Source organism: Lepisma saccharinum, chromosome 11 (assembly GCF_977018435.1).
Source record: "Lepisma saccharinum chromosome 11, izLepSacc3.1, whole genome shotgun sequence".
NCBI lineage: Eukaryota > Metazoa > Arthropoda > Insecta > Zygentoma > Lepismatidae > Lepisma > Lepisma saccharinum.
The window spans coordinates 69406192-69427207 of NC_139239.1; the positions used below are offsets into that span (position 1 = coordinate 69406192).

The window sequence follows — 21016 nt, forward strand, 5'->3', positions numbered from 1 at the left end:
AGGTTGCAAGTGAATCAATTTTCCTCCTTCCCCTAAAGCCAACTTCTTGACCTGAAGAAGAAGGCAGTTGTCACCGAAACATTATCTTTGACAAGTATATACCCACTGTACGTAAGTAAATAACAAATTTTGATTTTATGCTTACAAATGATAGTAAGTCGCACGCATCCAAAATATGGAGGATTAGGTCGGCCATCCCAATGAGATGCATTAAGAAGTTCCACACATAGTGTTTTCCTTGCCATAACAAAACACACATGAATCAAACAAAAATAACTGGCCTCATAAACTTAGTGAAATAAGTTGTTTTGCTGAATTTTGGAACACATTAGGTGGTAGAAAACTCTATTGCTCATTTTGGATACGTTGCAAGAGCAGTTAAGGACACAATGAGCATCATGTTTTGTACTGCTGCCTGTTCAAATTATATTGAATCTTCACACACAGCCAAATGGTTATCGCCTTTCTCTTTGGTTATTAACAGTTGGTTTTGACTCATGGAGGAAGCCCCAAAGTTTCAGTCTCTACCCAGCATCCTGAGGACCACTGAGGGAGATAAAGAAGCCCAGAATGCCACAAGGGAACTTGATGCACTAACTACACGTCATCCATGAAAATCTGCTCGACAAGTCTTGGAACTCGAAAGGCTGTAGCACCATAAAGTTTACAGCAATTTCTAGCAAGCAGATATGATGGATTTTCTTCTTGTGATACTTTTTTGTTATTAATGTACTGAATTACAGTACGGACGCGATAAGAAGCGGCGTGCAATCAGAATGCAGAACGGCAGAACGTGACCAAATTCTGTCTCCTCGTTGGCTGCCATGTGGTTGGGGGATTTCTACGTTGCCACGTTCGCACAAACACACGGACAGGCTAGTCAGCTGTTGGCAAGCTCGGGTAAAAAGCGTCATGCGAAATTAAGCACGTACGTATCAGTATGCTCATGTATGTTATTTCCATTGTAAAGTGATAAATTAACGAATCTGAAGTTTCTTGTAGGTTGACGTTAACTTCCAGTGTGAATTTTACATTCTGGCAAGCATGAAACATTTTATCTTCCTGCTCTACACAGCAACCGAAAACCTTCACTGAAAGAACCTTTGTTGTGTTTTTATTATGGTACATTGCAAGCATCAGCTACTGGCATATTTTTACTTATGTTGGATCGTATCACAATTACCAACAAAAGAAAATGCCTCTTGTGTTATGAACAACACTGTGGCAAATCGTTCTCCTTTGATTTCATGCCGCCTCTCTTTGCCTTCTTTGTCACGCCGCGATTGTTGAAGCTTCAGAACTTACAAATGAAATGTATTTCTTGAAAATTAGGGCAAATTACGTATAAACAAATTACGTACAACTTAGTTTCATTAACACGTTTTTAAATTATATTGTGAGGAACCTACAAAAATTCACCTCTAAAACAGAATTTTACAGAACTGAATTACTGTGAAAAACTAAATATGCTGACCAAGGCAGTAATTTATTTTATTAAAAACATAAACTAAACGTAACGTTTCAACCTTCTAGCAAGGTCTTCTGCCTTTGTCAGCATATTATTTTTTCATAATCATGGAAACAAGGCTTAATGGTGTTATAATTTGAATTACTGTATTACGGAGAAGAATTTATCAAGAACAAATCAATTGTGTGTGAATTGATTGATTGAGTTGGTGTTTTAAAGTCCACTTTATTCACAGTACGGCTAATCTGGAATGGACCTACAGTTGGAAGTGGGATCCGAACCACTATGTGCCTCGACAGGGTTATCAAACCCAGGACTACTTGATTACAAGGCGACAACACTTACCCTACCACTGTGCTATCGGGGAGGCACATGTTGGTGTGTGAAGTGAGATAATTTGGGAACTATATGAGAATACAGGCTCTGGCAATACGGAGTTCAATAAATTACAACGAAACGCTTGGCAATTGCTCGATTTCCTTAACATTAATGATACATTTGGTACATGAGTAATTAATGCTTCGAGCTACCTGTATGTAAAAACATAAAAAATGAATGAAAGAACAGAAGTAGTAGTTAAAGAATCAGTTGTTTTTGCTTACCGGCTACCATTGCAGTGGCGCTATCCGAAGACCATCTTCATTGTTGGTTGGTAAAGGAACATCTTCATCTGAGCTACTACTGTCACTGTTGTCTTCCCGCCCAAGTGAAATTACAAAATCCTCCATGTTTTGCTCTTCAACTCCCTCCTTTTCCCATGCTTCGGAAATAATCTTCCTTGCGTGTTCTATAGCCGAACGCCACCTATCTGCTGTCACATCCCCGATAGCCTGTTCCGTCAATTGCAAAATTTTAGACGGTGTGAAAGGTGGCAAAGTGTTCCTCTGTGCTACCAGCCCTTTGACCTGTGCCCAAATAAGTTCGATTGCATTGTACATACAACGATAAGGCAGGAGACGGACCACCGTATGTCCCGCTTCTTCTGCAAGCTTCTCTCTTCGATATATGGGGAACTGGGGTTTGTGTAACATAAGGAGCTGCAGTAGTTCAGCCTTCCTCATGTTTCTGTGGGCTCCTGAAGTAGGTCAATCCGACAACAGCACGTCACTACCAGAGTGGGTGGTTCCAGGCCGCTTGCTAGCGCGTCCCGACTGTAAGTACTTTGTGAAACTTATCACTGGTTACATTAATTTCACTGACCACTGCCACCATCCACTTAGAAACACGTGTCGTCTAGAAATGCAAGGTTTGCTACATGCTGGGTATGCTGTAGTTGCCTGTTCATTTGTGGTGTCTGCTACTTTTTGGCACAAGCTGTTGGAGCAGAGGGATCCAGATATGGTGTGCCTGTCTGCTGTCTATGTTTAATTCACGTAGGACGTGCAGACTCATCCACAAACGAGGAAATTCAGCAGCACCTCACAGATTCTAAGCAAGCCCATCCTCACCACTGAATTTCCTAAACACATTAAATAAAACAGATTGTACTATCTGAAATGTAGGGATGGAGCGATAAGAAATTTGGCCGATTCCGATAGAGTACTGATTAATCTGTCCCATCCCTACCGAAAAGTAAAAAGAAGCATGCAGCTCACACTGATTGACACAAAAATTGAAGAAAAGCATGTCATTATGCACTTCCCACATGAACTAAACAAACAGCAGACAGGCTTACCATATGGGGATCCCTGAACTCCAAGAAATAGTACCCAGCAGTAGAAAATGGCGTAAAAATTTAACAGGCAACATTGAAAGCCTACCATGCAAACAAACACAGTATGTTCCCGAGTGGATTACGCCAGTGTCCACTGAAATGAATAGAACCATCAATAGTTTTGCAGATAAAGTGCGTATGTACTCTATTCCTGTGCATTAATTTGCTAACAATGCTTTTTCCATGGTTGTATTTTGAATTCAACGTATGTAAAAGCCTCCTTCAATATCATATATAGAGACTGCACTTGAAATATTGAGATATTGACTTGAATATTCAGCAATATTTACACTATCCTTTACCTTGATATCCCTTATACACTATACACCAAAAAATATACATAGTGAGCATCATAGTACAAAATGCTTTGAAAATATATATATATATCTTTATTGTATAAATGACATCAGTTGTTCATAAGTGATTGTATCAAAAGGCACATACACTGAGCATAATAGCTGCGAATAAAAATACAGCATATTCCCTTACAATTTACATGATTCTTATAAACTTCAACCTCTTCGTGTCCTTGCATACATCAAACCTTGTGTAACCAAAATTAGAAGTTCACCACAGTGCGAATGCTGAGGAAAAGAAAAAAAATTATTGTAAATTTTGTATTTTTGATACACTGATAAAGTGCAATAAAATTAAATATCTGCAAAACAATCAATGACTACTCCTAAAGTGAACTCATTTGATGTGAAAAATTTATTACCCCTCCCTGCACTAGTCTACATCATTAACATACATTGAATACATGCAGGGAACGATCTACACTAATTACTTTGATCATGATTAAATAACACCTTTCCTGGTAATATACAGGTGCCCCTAATAAAATGTATCCACACTTGTACAGCCCATAACTCACTAAATTATCATTCTTTTGATGTATAATGGCTGAAATGACTGTAAATCTTGAGGAAAGGAAATTTGTCTTGTGTGATACTGAAAGTGTGAGAATGTAAGTAAAGTGCAAATGTAGTTTAGAGGGAACCTTATGGGACTGTTGGAGATGTCAAGATACAGCATTCCGCAAGAAAGGCAACATCCACGATCTCAACAAGAAAAAAGAAAGATACCGGAAGCAGCTCATGAGTGCGTTCATTGAATTTTGAATCAATCACACTATGCATTTGAGAGAACTTTTATTTCCAGCAAGATGGAGCAGTTCCTCATGATAACAAATCTGCTGATCACATGCATTAAGTGAAGTGGTAGCACTTGATACATTCAGAGTTCACCAGATCAAACATCACTTAACCCTTTTTCCCCTGGTGACACATCCAACATGGTGTTTATGACAAAAGCAGCAAATATTACTACTGAACCGAAAACAGACACCAAAAGAGATGTACCCAAATCATAAATTTAATCATTTGTGATGTTTGTAATTTCACTGGTCCTATTGCATGGACAAGAATGGCCACCAATTCGGAGATAACTTAACAAATTCTGCATTTGTCTTCTTCACTTCAAATAAATTAACTTAGATGTATATTAGAGCCGAGCTGATACCACCATTTGCTGATACCCATACCCACCGATACTTGTATAATTCCAGTATAAAATAAAAAGGCTAATTACCAAGTCATACTAACTCATCACATCATTAGGCTTGTATTTAGAAATATATAATTTCGGGAGCCGGTCCGAGCCAAGTGTCTCAAGCATATAATAAAAAAAGTGTTTCCATTTAATACGTTAATGTAATTATTGGTCAATTCATAATAATATGTAAATTAATTAATTAGTACTTAATTTCTCCCATGCATATGGAGTATTGTTGTATGTAACCACAGACTAAGAAACGGAGGAAAGACAATGTTAATACCTATTTTGTTCTTTATATCTTGACTAAAAGATATTGTTATTACATATATAGTAAAAAGATGCTATAAAATCAGAGATAAAACCGCAAATATTCATCATCTAGCTTACGTGTAGTTAAGACCTCTAAAATTTGTGTAAAAACAACTGTCCTGGCAAGGAAATTAATGTCAAAGAAATAAAAAAATTGAATATTTATTGAACAAAAGGAATGATGGTATGTCCATTAGATGAAAAGTAAAGTTCCTGATAAATAGTTTATGTACATTATTCTAAATACATAAATCTTTAGAGGGGCCTCCCTGATGGTTTAGTGGTACTGCCGTCGCCTTGTAATCAATAGACCCCAGGTTCAATTCTCAGTGGAGGCACATAGTGATTCGGGTCTCATTTATTATGTAGCTCCAGTCCAAATTAGCTCATTTTCCTACATTTTCATTCAACTGCTATTCAAAGCCGTTATGTTCCCAATCTAATCTTGGCGGAAATAATTGATTGATTTGCTTTATTTTACTTCACTTTTGTGCCACTTTTGGCTAAATTGCAAAGATGGGGATGAGTGATGAAATTGATGAATGGACACTCACAAACATCCATTCTCAGGCCAGCATTCGAACCTGGAACCCCTGGCATCGTAGCACGATGTGCTAACCACTCTGCCACGGGTGCAGACTTTCAGCGGAAATAAATAACCCTCATTGGCCGATACCGGCAGTCACACGAAAGACAGAAGTGAAGAGGATATGTATAAATTGCTGATTCCCCTTCCTGCTTGAACATAGATAAAACAAAACTAATTTCACAGTGACCTTCATCACTCTTTTCCAAGAACTCTGCAACTACCTGACCCAGCATTACTGCAGCGGGGGGGTTAAAACATCCACCTATCTTATGATCACAATCTTCAAGCAAGAATTGGCAATGAATGGTCTATTTCACACAACGTTAACTAATCAGTTACATGTCTTCATGGTCACGTTTGGGTTCAGCTTTCACTTGCTCATGCCTTTGACCTTGCCATCTGCTTCCCAGGAGGGTGGGGGTTTATGATCCAGTATTTCTAGGAAAATCTATGGAACATCCTGTGCTGGTCTCCCAATCTGTCACAAGGAAGGGTGAACGAACTTTTAAAAAGGACAAATGTTGAGACGAGCTGTTGCCTTTGCCCACTTTTCTAGCCACTGAAAATCTTTGGTATTAGATGGTATCAGTAAAAGAAAATCAACCGATACTCACCGATGCCGATACATCAGTATCAGTATCGGCTCAGCCCTAATCTTTATATTAATTAATTGATTGATTTGGTGTTTTAAGTCCACTTTATGCACAGTAAGGCTAATTGGGACTGGACCTACAGTTTAAAGTGGGACCAGAACCACTATGTGTCTCCACTGGGTATCGAACTCGGGACCCCTTGATTATCTTTATAATTATTCACTGTATGTATACATTTTATTGGGGCACCTTGTACCTTGGGACCGTAGGCAGACAGATGTTGGGAGGTATCCCATATCTTTAGTGAAATGATGATGGCTTCTCATTGAACAATTTGAACTCTGCAGCATTAAGTACGGGATCTTTATCCTTTTAGAGCTATGTTTAAGGGTCCAAACAAACAGAAGTCCGATGTTGACTAATTGGGGATGTATGCTAACCCAGAACCTCTCACTTCAGCTACCAATGCATGAAAATTTGTCCTCTTCATGCTCTGATAATCTAATCAGGTCTGGATCAATGGTTTAAAGTGTGATGTGCAATGTGCCAAATATATAGTCATACAAATTGCATGCAACAGAATGAAGAAACAATGCATATAGTCTTACGTTCAAAACAAGCTAGTTAAAATGGAAAACTAGTTGCTGGCTTCATCCAGTTAGTTTCATCAGCGTAACTTATTTAAAAATTCCATGGTTAAACTTTTGTGCTCAAGCCCTAAACCTACTAATTACTTTCTTGAAGTTCGTTGATTTTGTTTAAATTATTGATATATACGTAATATTGGTTACAGTTATAGGTTAAAGAGAACTAAAATTATAAAAAAATAGTATCTTTTAAAAAGCTTACACTAAAACCATGTGTGTATATATATTTATATACTCTGAAATGCTTTTACTAGGGCTGAGCCGATATTGATGTATCAGTATCGGCATTGGTAAGTATCGGTTTAATTTTTTCTACCATACCATCGGACACCACATATTTTCAGTGGCTAGAAGAGTAGGCAAAAGCAACAGCTTGTCTCAACATTTGTTCTTTTAAAAGTTCGTTCACGCTTCCTTGTGATAGATTGGGAGACCACAAGAAGTTCCATAGATTTTCCTGGAAACACTGGATCATAAACCCAAACATGACCATGAAGGCATGGAACTGTTTAGGTAACGCTATGGAAATAAAATCAACCATCCATAGCCAATTCTTGCTTGAAAGCTCATGGATGTAAGATAAGTAGATATTGTTAGTAAACCACATACCGTGCTAATGCCGGGTCAGGTAGTTGCGGAGTTCTTGCTAAAGAGAGATGAAGGTCACTGTGAAATTCGCTTTGTTTTATCTGCGTTCAAGCGGGAAGTGGATTTAGCAATTTCTTCTTATCGTCTTCCCTTCTATGCCAGTCTTTTGTGTGACTGTTGGTATCTCCAATGAGTGTTATTTATTTCCGCCGAGACTAGATTCAGACCATATGGCTAAAGAAGACCGAGTTTGAGTATGAGTTTTTGTTTTGTTTTGTTTTGTTTCAAGTCCACTTTATGCACTGATAGGCTAATCGGGATCCGAACCACTATGTGCCTCCACAGAGTTTCAAACCTGGGATCTATTGGTTACAAGGTGACGATGATTCCACTACGCCATCAGGGAAGCCCTTCTAAAGATTTATGTAAAAACTACTTATAATAAAAATTATTAATCAAGAACTTTACTTTTCGTCAACTGGACGTAACATCATTTTCTTTTGTTATTATTAAATATCCACTTTTTAAACTTTTTTCACATTAATTTCCTTGCCAGGACAGTTGTTTTTACACAAATGTTAGAGGTCTTAACTACATGTAAGCTAGATAATGAATATGTGCTATAATATCTCTATTCTTAAGCATTTTTTTACCTATTCATGTACATAATAATGTTAGTTAGAACAAAATAGGTATTAACGTTGTCTTTCCTCAGTTTCTTAGTCATAACACACAAACAACATTACTCCCTACCCATCGCAGTAACTAAGTACGAATGAATTAATTTACAAATTATTACAATTAGACCTATGTATTATATTAACGTATTAAATAGAAACACTTATTATTATATTTCTATTTCTGAGACACTTGGCTCAGACTGACTCTCCAAATTATATTTCAAGATATGTGCTTGGTGATGTGACGAGTTAGTATGACTCAGTAACTAGCCTTTGTAATTTTAAACTGGAATTTACAAGTATCGGTATCGGCAAATAGTGGTATCGGCTCAGCCCTAGTTTTTACCAATGAATATTTATGATCATTTTTCATGAGAAATCTTGTCACTCTCCTAGAGAATTAAAATGGAAAACAACACACTTTCTGTCGTAACGAGATATACCTCTGGCAGCAGAAGTAACACCAGAAAACCATTCATGTTCAATCGCTTTGTTTTCTGCAATGCAATGAAATAAGTGAAAGAATGAACAAAGCAAAAGATAAAAATTTGTTACATGAAGAAGTACTGTAGCCTCTCTCCTTGCTGTAGCATAACTGTTGGCTGGTACCCACAGTGCCAGATGACATGCAACTTGCATACTCTCCTGCGACACGTAGAATTTTCAGCGATGTGTGTCCCTAATTTAATGAATTAATATCTCCCGTGACTATATATGGAAACTATACTGATCACATTTCCAGCTGGCAACATGTGTATCCCAACTCATTTGTTTCATCCTGCTAACAGTGTTCCGTGCCTTGTGATACTAAAATGCCTGATGCCAGTCAAAGAAAAATCAACTGACTGCTGATTCACTGTTCTCAGCCATCAGCTGGAAATGTGACCAGTATAACTACATGAAACAAATTCATTTACAAAATATTTTTAGGATGCTTGAAATTTTTTTGTCATAATTAACCCCTTTTTCTTAATTGCCTCTCCCACACAAGACATCTCATCTCGGGTTCATAACGAGTTAAAAATGATTGCAAGTTATTTTACTGCTTGTCAAAAATGAAATCGGTGGCACCATAAATGATTAGTTGCTCCCTCATTTATTCTGTGCAATAGAAAAGTCCTATTTCATTTACCTAATAGGGAGCCCATATTTCAGAGATGCATTCACAACAACAAACAAGATATGAAGTCATGAAAAACAAGTTCAATATACAATATTGGTAGTTTTGGTTTTCATAATGCACCAGGAGCAAGAATCCATTGAAACAAACGATCATAATCATCCAATGTACAATTCTCTAAATTTTGAGGACACATAACCAGGTTTGATTAGTCATCCTGTTTAAAAAAAATAGTGAAAAGAAAGAAACAAAATCTGTAAATCAGGCCAACAAAAGAAGTGCCAAAGATAAGTGAATGACTGAATTACCTTTTGCCAGAATGCATCAGGTCAAAAGCCTCATTGATCTGCTTCAGTGACAGAGAGTGACTCACAAACTCATCCACCATTATCTTCTTGCTGAGGTAATCTTCAACCAACTTCGGAACACTATCACGGCTCTTCCAACCTAATAATAACAAAGCATGGGATTACTTTATGCAAGTACTGTAGACACTTGCTAATCTGGTCATTCCTTGCATAGACCTGCCATATTAGCAAGTACTGGTAGCTCAAAAGGCATAAGAGACACACTGGCTTAATTCTTTATTAAATTTAACGTTACAAGTTTACTGAAGGATATTTTGAAAAATAGAACACAAAGATATGGTAATGGAAAAGCAAGATGATGAGTACATATATACTACATACCAGTGGTTCTCAACCTTCGTGAGCCTGCAACCTGGTAAATTATTTATTTTTTAATAATCGATGCACCAATCGCAACAATTTTACTTGTAAATAGATTTTCAATTTTTTAAACTTTAGATATATGTTAATTAATATGTGCCCTTTTCAATTTAACATTAGTAAATAAATTATGGGTGCTCCTCCATGGCCGGTGCTGTGCTTTGGACTCTGACTGCGGGAGGGCATGGGTTCGAGTCCACCTGGGTTCTCAGCCTGTGTATAGGACCGGTGGCAACGCACCATCGCGAGGAAATTGGGGAGCTAAGAGTGAGTAGCATAATCAATCTCAGAAATATACTATAACGGCTGGGGGTTCAACGTGCTGACCCCACGTCACCACATTACGTGTTGAAGATCTCCACACATCTAGCGAGGATTGTGGGAGACTGGCAGTCAGGAAATAGGTGAAAGCCCTTCGAGGGCTGTCGAGCCATAGGTTAAATAAATTATGGAATAACCATAGAGAGTATTAGTTCAATTATATCTAGGCTTGCTGACAAATATAAAATTTGTTTAAATTAGTTGACAATGACTGGATCTAAAGGAATCTTTTAGTTTTTTCTGGCCAATATAATTTCATTAAGTTCTGATTTTCATTGATATGTTATATTTCGGAAACCAATTAATGAGAATATTTCCTCTTCAATACATATGTTAATGAAAATTGACCATGGTGTTCATCTGTTAACCTCCAAATTTGGAGGCAGGAAGCAACACACCCGCCAGACAAATTGTTTGATTGTTCACCACCACTGTCACAAAAGCATTTTCTACGGTGGAAACTCCAACGAAGGCCATCTTTCTGGGTGGTGGCCAGCTCGGACTGCAAGTCACTTCAACTTTCCGGTCCTAGCTCGAGAAAGGCCACAACTGTTGTAATTCAAATTTGAAGGCTGCAGGGGTGACAGTCCCCTCTCAGTGGCTTTGATTTCTGACCAGCATTGTCATGAAAGGATTTCTGCTTATTGCCAACTCGGGCTGCAAGTCTCAAACTTCAGGGGAACCTCTCGTGGCCTGGTGCCAGTCCGGCAGTTGAGAAACACTGCTATGTACTGTCTCACTTACTCATTTCAATGTGGTCACTAACATGATGAGCATCTGTAACTCCCAAGACCGGATTATTATAGGCTGGATTAGCGAGAGTGTACTGCAATAACCAAACACACTATTTTCTGGAGAAAATTTTTATCATTGTTGTATTATACAACACTGTATTTTTATTTCAAATAGTTATGAGACTAAAATTTAATAATTCCAGGGGAATTAATCTATAAAATGCATAACTAAGCACTATTTTATTACATACATTTGCTAATGTATTAAAACAGTATCAGTTGAATTTTATTTACCAATATCAGCCGATACTTTTTCAGCATAATCGTCTTTTGCAGGGTTCTCAAAAATGCTGCACAACACTTTTGTGTATACTGAAAGTTTTGCAAAATGTGAAGTTTCCACATATTTTGCACCAAGATTGTGTGAAAAAAATATGTATCTTGTGATCGCATAACAAGTGTTTTAATATTCTGATGTACGAGGGCAAATCGAATAGTCTTTGCCCCTATTTTATTTTTTCAGCCGAAATATTAGTGTGATTGAGAAACCGTGATATACATCCAATGCAACAATAGTTTTTCTTTGAACAGCATCCTCAGCTGCGGCACGGCGCTGCTGTCAGTTTGCAAAGATGGCTGTAGTACTCAACACGTCCACATCGTATGAGCAGCAAAGTGTTATTCGTTTTGTACAGAGCAAGGGATAAACGCCCATCGAGATCCATAGGGAAATGCAGCCTACGTATGGGGACAAGTGTCTCGCTTTGAGAAGTGTGCAGTGGTGGTGTTGCGAGTTTGAAAATGCCCGTCAAGACCTTCATGACAATGAGTGGTCGGGCATCCTCGCTCATAACGGAAAATATTGCCCACGTGGATGCAATGGTGAAAGGAGATCAGCTTGTGCATCTGAAGTACATTTATCATGGCAGTGTTTACGATATCATCTACTGAAGAAGTTCCTGGCAGGACAGAGGTTCATTTGAGACGACGAGCGAAGACCACTGTTCAGTGGTGGTTCCACGATCAACTGGCCAAATTTTACAACAGCGGTATCTCCCAAACTAGTGGCGTGATGGGACAAATGCCTGAACCTCTGTGGTGACTACGTGGAAAAATAGTGCAAGGTACACAGAACAATTCCTATATTTTGATTTCCCTGCATGTTTATTTCGGCTGAAAAAAAAATTGGGGCAAAGACTTTTCTATTTGTCCTCGTAAATCTTGAATATTTTCAAGTAAAAATCTGATACATTGATGCTTACAATTTTCAAGCATCGGGAATCGGTAAATTAACAGCATTGGTATTGGTATCTGTTCAAAGTGGAATCTGTTCACTTAACTGCTAAACTGTTTCTTATGATGATCTCTTTAATTTCAGTGGCGACTGCCATCATCCTCTCGGGAACATGTTGTAGTGTTTCAATCAGTGGCGACTGCCATCATCCTCTCGGGAACATGTTGTAGTGTTTCAATGTCATAAAAATCAGTTTCACATACAAGTAAGTACTTTATTTCAGTACCACATCAGAATTTCATCAAAAGATGCCAGGATGTGTGAATGCAGTTGGTTACCACTTCGAACAACTCTTACAACATGGGTTAGTACTCGTTATGCAATATAAATATAATTGTCTGCATGGTAAAGATATGTGCATAAAATAAGTGGGATGTTACGGATCGAAAATGTGCCATGTCTTGCCATCTGCAGTCAGGCAGTAACTCGGCCCTGAGCCAAACTGAAAGCACTGTACAAAGTGGTTAACAATGTTGGTAAGAATACCAGCATAATATTTTGAGCAACCAATAACTAACAGTGTACCAATCTGACATTAAAACATTCTGTGAGCAATCTGAATCGTATATTCACTTTCATCAAACCCATTAGTGCCCAGCGTCCATTTAAAAGGACGTTAGAATGAAACTGAAAATTTCTACACCGATTGTTATGTTGGTTGCTTTTTGTGATTGCATTGTCAGAACAATGGTTTCTTTAGACCACTGTTCGCTTTTGTTATTTCATTCCAGTTTTTGTGTTTTACATACAGAAGAAGTCTAAAATTCTGCAATATGGCAGCTATAGAGCGATTTGGGTAAGTAATTTATGAATATTTAATGGATTCAATTATTTTTTTTAATATTGTTTATGTCTAATGACAGTAAAATGGATCACCTGTTACTAAAATCATGAAAGTGAAAAAGTTTTTAACAGTGTCAATACAACAACAACAACAATTTAGGTGTCCCATTAAAGGGATGCTGGGCATTGACCCAGTAAAAAAACCTTTATTTTCTGTTTTTCGAGATGAATAAAAGTGAGGGCAGAACATAGCCATAAATTCAATTCTGATTTAAATTATGACAGAAAAAGAATAAAAATTTAAAGAGGCTTACTTAACAAAACGTTTAGTAGTAGCTATGTGTTTTGCGCATGCCCATATCTACATAATAGATATACCTAACTCTGTCAATTTTTTTCTTTTCTTTGTAGCTCAGTAGCAGAAATCCTGCAAATTCTGGGGGAAGAAGAACAGGGTGATGATGATTTAGATATTTTCATGGAGCCCCCAGAAGAGTCTGGTGGAGTGACAGATGAAGATTCCAATGATTCGGATGACAAGTGCAAGGGAAATCCCAACCACTTTGGTCATCAAACACTTATTGCAAAATGTGAAGTGCGACCGATTCGTAAGGAATATTGTGACAGTGTGCAACCTGAGGAATGTGATACTCATAGTGTAAGAAATGATACTTTAAAAAGAAAACTTTTTCTCACCTCAAATGGATGAATTCAAGAGAGACCAATATCAGAGATAAGTGTCAAAGAGTTTTCAACACCAAATTTTTCTGAAAGTAATATAAAATCTTCTGTTGAATACTTCCAGTTGTTTTTTGACAGTGGAATGATGGACCTGATTATTTCACAAACTAAATTGCAGTCCTCACAAAAAAATGAGCAGCTGTGTGTAATAAACGATGAAATGTGGGTATTTTTTGGAGCTTTACTTTTGTCAGGGTATTCTAAATTACCCCACCGTTGTTTGTACTGGTCTCTGGAAGAAGATGTCCTAAAACTTCTGTCAAAATCTATGAGGAGAAACAGATTTGACGATATAATCAAGAATTTTAATTTGGCTGATAATTGCACGCTAGATTCAAATAATAGTCTCTCAAGCTATGCCCATTCCTTACCATGCTACAGGAACGGTTTCTGAGAAACAATACCCTGGATAAGAATATTTCCATTGACGAAAGTATGATACCATATTATGGTCGTCATTATGCTAAGCAGTTTATACGAGGAAAACCAATAAGATTCGGATACAAGAATTGGGCTTTGTGTTCGTCAGATGGTTGGTTACATGTATGCAATTGATGTTTACATGGGGAAATCTGAAGATGCATCTCGGGAATTTGGACTGGGAGGTGATGTTGTCTTAGGGTTGGTGGACCAAGCTTCAGTACCAGGTTATAATGGACATATATTATACTTCGATATATGTTACCCCTGAGGTTAGGAAAGCCGCCGAGGTGGAAATTGAATTTTCCTTGGATTGGTGACTCACGAGCCCCAGTTGAGGATAGACCCGGGGGGAGGTTCCTTCTCCCGGTATGAGCTGTCACCGTGCATTTGCCTACCCCGAGCACCGATCGGCAGTTTGCCGTCATCAGCTTTGAACGTTCTTGTGTTTTTTTAGAGTATTGCGTGGTTTTAGTATGTGTATTTTACATTCTTTTTTTTAGAAAGTGTCTTTCCTATACCATTTTAACCTAAATCCTCAACTATCACTTTCTCGACGAGGCACCATGTCGGGTGTCTGAAAACATCGTTTCAACCTGAAGAAGGAGGTAGTATAACCTTCGAAACTTAGTTTGATAAATCTCATGCTCACACACGTAAGTTACTGATTTTTAATCTTTTAACCTTTAGTTTGTATTTAATTGTGAGCAATCAGCACATTACCAGTATGTTTTCGATAATTATTTCACTTCAAACCACCTATTGGCACATCTTCAAGAGGAAGAATACCAAGCCATGGGAACAATATGTGACAATCAGATGCAGGTTGTCCATTGACAAAGCCTCCTGATTTCAAGAAAAAGACCAGAGGAAGCTATGAATGCATGTCCAGTGAAAGGGTGGTTATTGTCAGATGGCTGGACAATAATGTTGCTAATATAGCTGCTAAATTTGGAAAGGTAGAGGAAGGCACAGAGTCAAGGTGGTCACGTACTAAAAATAAGCACATTCAAATATCTCGCCCCAACCCTTTCAAACTCTACAATAATGGCATGCCAGGTGTTGATCAAATGGATCAGCAAGTTGCAGATTACAGAACAAGACTCCGTCAAAGGAAATTGTGGTGGCCTATTTTCGTGTATTTTTTTGACATAGCTGTGGTTAACTGCTGGTATCTAAAGAAGAAAGTATCTGGATCAAATGAAAGTTTGTTCCAGTTACGCCGAGAGCTGGCCATTACTTTACTGAAACAGTATGGTTGTCCCTCTGGATAAGGCAGGAGATCTGCAATACCTCAACAAAATGTTTGCTTTGATGGACTGAATCATTGGATCGTCAAAGGTGCAACTCAAAAAAGATGTCAACTGTATGTGGTAAGAAATCTTACTATAAATGTGAGAAATGTGATATTGGACTACATGCTGAATGCTTCAAGAAGTATCATCACAAGTCATATATATATATATATATATATATATATATATATATATATATATATATATATATATATATATATATATATATATATATATATATATATTCACAATAATCTATGTAATGTGTAATGGAGTAAAACTTGATGTCATTATATAAGAATGATGGGTGTGTCATTAGCCTATATCTATTCTGAGTAGCAAAGAGCAATGAAAAATACTGCATATGTTTTGTTTTTGAAAAATGCCAAGAGTACTCTTAAAATAATTTCTTATATATAATCTATGTATGTGAATGCAGTACAAAAAAATTTCACTTTTCTCTACATTGTGAATCTGTTTTCAAGTGTACAAAAAGTATGTTGATATGTTATTTTGTTCAAATATTTTTTATGAAAAGTTTTTATACATGTATAGACTAGAAACAGCAGTCCATGTTGTATGTAAAACACTTATTGTGATGTTCCAAGTCTAGGAAAAATCAATAAATTGATGGAAAAAGAAATATAGACTTTCTTGAAAAACATGACATTTATCTAAGGTGAGAGCCCAGCATCTCTTTAAAGGGACACATTAGATATAGATAATGATGGCAACTGGGGATCACATTTTAGTTGTTGGGTCAATTTATATACAAACAAACACAAATTAATAAATAAGAGTAAAATCTGATGAAAAAACAACTTTGGGTACTAATGGGTTAATATACAGCATGTCCACAAAAACATTTCGTGATTATAAACAACCACAAAATTTTAATTATGTATATTGCGAAATTTACACCGATACCATTCGAAATAACAGCTCAAAGAATTTTAGCAGATGTGTAATTGTTGGCGTTAACTACAACAATAGATGGCATAACAATAAAAGAATGAAAAAAGGGAAAAATACAGCCAAATGTAGCAGAAAAACACATTTTAGGATGCAAGAGAAAAATTAATGAACATTTGCATGGACATGGACAATTTGCACTTACCGTGTACTCATGGATCCCACTGTGCAATATTGTATGAATAAGTGTTGCAAAGAAACTTCAAATAATAATAAGAAGATAGGAGAGAACACAACAAAAGATCTTTCGATTGTTAATGTGTTATTGTAAATGGCATTGTTGTTAGAAGCAAATTGTGTTACTGTTGATGTTTACTGGATGCTTAGGTTTGTACAGTGGGATCCATGAGTATTACCATGCCCATGTTCTCTTACATCCTAAAATGTGTTTTTTCTGCTACTTTTGGTTAATTTTTTCCTTTTTTCATTCTTTTATTGTTATGCCATCTATTGTTGTAGTTAACGCCAACAATTACACATCTGCTAAAATTCTTTGACCTGTTCTTTCGAATGGTATCGGTGTAAATTTTGTAATATACATAATTAAAATTTTGTGGTAGTTTATAATCACGGAATGTTATTTTGTGGAAACGCTGTATATAATGGTAGAAACTGAAACCTCAGAAAAACAAACTGTTTTATGGAAATTCATTTTACACAAATACGACAGAACTACGCAAAATCTGTAAACATACTTGATCAGTATAGTTATCCACGATTGTCCAGAAAAAAACAATATGCCAATATTAACTGATAATTTAACATTTATCACACATCTACCAACTGATCAGTCTTGTACTGATATTAAGAATTTTAAAAAAGATAAACAAAGCTTGCTGTTACACGGAAAAAAAATCATGTTTCTGCATCCTTGTATATTTCTTGCAGGCAATAAATTTCGAAGGTCCACCACCGCAATCGATCATGAGAATAGAAGAGCAATGCGGTAAAAATAACACTTTTTTTCTGTACAATATTACTACTGCATTAGCCTGATCCAGAATTCACAAAATGTGAGAATTTAGCAAGTCATCCCATGGATGGATGCCAATGGACCTAAAAACACCGCACACATATTTTGGGATCAAGTGACATTTTCCACCCATGCCCCATGTGTTCTTATTTTTCCCATAAGGGTAACATGCCTAGATTGTAGGCATCCCTGCTGAACATACTCCATGACCCTAGAGAGTCACAGAATGATTATTCATTGCAGAAACATTACATTGGAAATTTATATGCACAATTATAACAAGATTATGTTAAAAAAAAGTACAAGTTGCATCTTATGTACTTGCCTGACAATTGTTAGGTAAGTACTTAACATCATACTCAAAGGTAGTATTCCATGTGCAGGGTGAGTGAAAAGTCCCTTATTGCCCCCTATAAAATGTAAAGGAATTATGCTGGGTACAATTAGTGATGATAGAAACAGGTTAGGTCCAGGGTGAATCATATGAGTTTTAGTTTTTTTTAAAAAAATAGTGATTAGATCCTTGGGGGGTAATAGAGCAGGTTCAGCAGGGATGCCTACATTCTAGGCATGTTATCCTTATGGGAAAAATAAAAACACATGGGGCATTGCTGGAAAATGTCACTCGATCCCAAAATTCATGTGGGGTGTTTTTAGGTCAGCTGACATCTAACTGGGGGTGACTTGCTTCGCTCTGTGGAAAGGGGGGAGGGAGGGGGGGATTTTTGCAAATTTTTCACCAGGCTACTACTTCATTGACTGCAGCACACCATCAAGACTGTGCTTACCTCCAAAAGCAGTTCCCTTCCAAGTGCGTCCAGTCACCAACTGGAAAGGTCTTGTAGAAATCTCTTGACCTGCACCAGCTACTCCAATAATGACAGATGTTCCCCATCCTTTGTGGCATGATTCCAAAGCTGCCCTCTGACAAAAAAAGATAGTTTTTTTTAGAATATTACAACCAAGTTTCCACAAAAAACAGTTTCAGCCTAATACAAATGATAACAGAAAACAATGTAGCAATAACAATTACACAGTATCAAAATAGTCCAAACCCTTTGAATTAGTTTTCTCACTTAAAAGCTTTCACCTTGTTGCATGTCTTTCTTATTTTATGGTACTCCATAATTGGTTTAGTTGAAAACTCCACAAATTTCACCAACAATGGCCATGATTAGAAAGAAATAACATTACTGCTAAACTGGATGACTTATGTGTGGTATGAAACATTGATCTACTTGATACAACATTAAAATATTCGACTACAAGCACCATGTGCACAGCATTTGTTTGTAGTACAGAAACAAGTGCTTATGCATTGATACATTTACATCCCCACTTGATTAACTATCTGTGTGAAATTTGCACATGACACAGGTAATTTGAGAAAATGTTGAAAACTGCCAAAATATTACACTGAAGGAATAAGAAGTCATTTAGTGAACTATTTTTATTAATTGTAATGTGTACGTAGTGGTTTGTAGAACCATAAAACAATAACTATTGTGCTCATGATGTAATCATTGTTTATTAAATAAGTATCATACTCTTAATTCTCACTCTAAATGCTACTTTGCACTCTGCAAAAATTTTGGTCAATATAGACTTGAACTAGATCACTATTAATCATTAGAAATGATACTATGCTTATTGTGTTGTGTTCAATCTGTACCAAAGTACTGTCCTTAACCCTTAACTAGGCATGCGGGGGTAAATTTGACCCCCCGTAGGTATTTCTTAACTCCCACACACTTGTTGGTTGCCCCGGTGCTAGCTTATCTAGTACCTTCCTAAAACAGTCTGATCCAAGTGCCGATGCCATTTCCTTCATTGTGTGTGTAATTGCAGCATGGAGAAGCTGTTCCAAAGTTGATGGGGGTCGAATTTACCCCCACGTGCCTAGTTTTTTGTTATTAATTTTTTTTAGAACTTTCGCTTACTGTGCATCGTGAGTGAAATATTTTAACAGTTTTTACTTGATCTGTGTTGTGTGACCATGTTCTAAAGTGAATGTTTAATTTTTCTAAGAAATCGTTCAAAATCTCGTAGTATGAAAGACAGCAGGGGTGGATGTTGGAGGGCATTTCAAACCTAGTTCATCTGAAGTGCTTCAAGATGAATAATTGACTCCAAATCAGATCACGATGTAGAATATCATGTTACTGAGTAAGAACATTACACTAATTCTAAGACACATCATGATGATGAGTATGATATCCCGGATGAAGATGAAACTTATATCTTGGGAAAAGACAAAATAACTCGATGGAACGAAACTCCCTGCTCATGTTCGAATGTTCACAAAAGAAGTATGAACATTGTTTTAAGTCTTCTTGGATCGCTTGCAACTGCAAAAAGTGCCAAATCTTCTATCGAGGATTTTCACTTTTCATAGATGACACTACTGTGAGAATCATTGTGGAAAATACCAATACGTACATAGAAATTATATAGGGATATTCTGTAAGGGAAGGAAATGCCAAATTTGCTGCTGATGATGGAGTTTTAAAAACAAGACAAGTTTATGTGACATAATATATGATAAAAAAAAATAATACAATGATCCTGATTAGTTAGTTGTGTAAAACAATTGAGATTTTTAAAATTGATATGTATTGCAACTTCCATCTTTTCAAGGGAAAACATACTAAAAATATATATTTATATTTCTTTAAAAAATGGATATTGCTAAATTTATGCAAATATACACAAATATTTGAAGTGTATACCCTATAAAAAAATGAATTGCTTATTCCACTCTTTCCTCATTATCATCATTTGATTTAACTATTGCAAGAAAGGGTTTTGAAATGTTGAAAATGCAATGTCTGTCCATATTACTTTTTTTAAATTAATTGCACCTCTTTTCTATATTAAAAACTACTTTAAGTTCTTGAAAATAGTCAATTTAATCGTATAAAAGCATTTTTTGTTGCATATGTATCTTGCTCGATTACAAATATTTTATATTTGGGGGTCAAATTTACCCCCCCCCCCCATGCCTACTTAAGGTGGTGAACAGGCCCGTAGCTAGAGGGGGTCAGTTGCCCCCCTGAGAGCCTGCTTTGCCCCCCCCCTGAAAAATACAGAACACATTCCTACCTGGAATTCTCACTAATCTTTACAATTATATCATGTGTTACTCTAGCAACATAACAAAGACACTTATTGATTTTGTGAATTATTAAGGTGGAATGCTGTATAAAGTCATACCGGGATTCGGGTAAGAAATTCCCTTCCAGATTCAGACTTCGGGAACTGATTTCTCAATTTGCAGTATCTAGAACCATTGTGACATTTTGAGTAGTCTTGTAGTAAAGGTGCCTAATGTCTTTGGATGTATTTCTTGGATGTGTTGCTATGAAGTTTGAACTGCTTAAATTGTTTCCCAAGTCTACCTTTTGGTAATAGTGATTCATGTGGTAGAAGGAGGAAGTGGATTTTTGATTTGTGTTACTTAGCGTTTCTTTTCTGCTACTTCTAGCTAATC

At 36.8% G+C, this 21016-nt stretch overlaps 1 protein-coding gene across 1 annotated transcript in view; it reads right to left on the reverse strand.

The window, feature by feature from the left end:
- Nucleotides 1–3557: 3557 nt before the first annotated feature.
- The window catches only part of Fdh (alcohol dehydrogenase class-3 Fdh), a 53059-nt gene continuing 35600 nt past the window's right edge, over nucleotides 3558–21016 (reverse strand). Inside the window, exons 7-9 of the mRNA XM_083131902.1 lie at nucleotides 18315–18450; nucleotides 9574–9712; nucleotides 3558–3766 (exon numbers count right to left, since the gene is read on the reverse strand). Coding sequence (XP_082988028.1) covers nucleotides 3742–3766; nucleotides 9574–9712; nucleotides 18315–18450 — 300 coding nt within the window. The 3' untranslated portion in view covers nucleotides 3558–3741. The remainder of the gene's footprint in view (nucleotides 3767–9573; nucleotides 9713–18314; nucleotides 18451–21016) is intronic.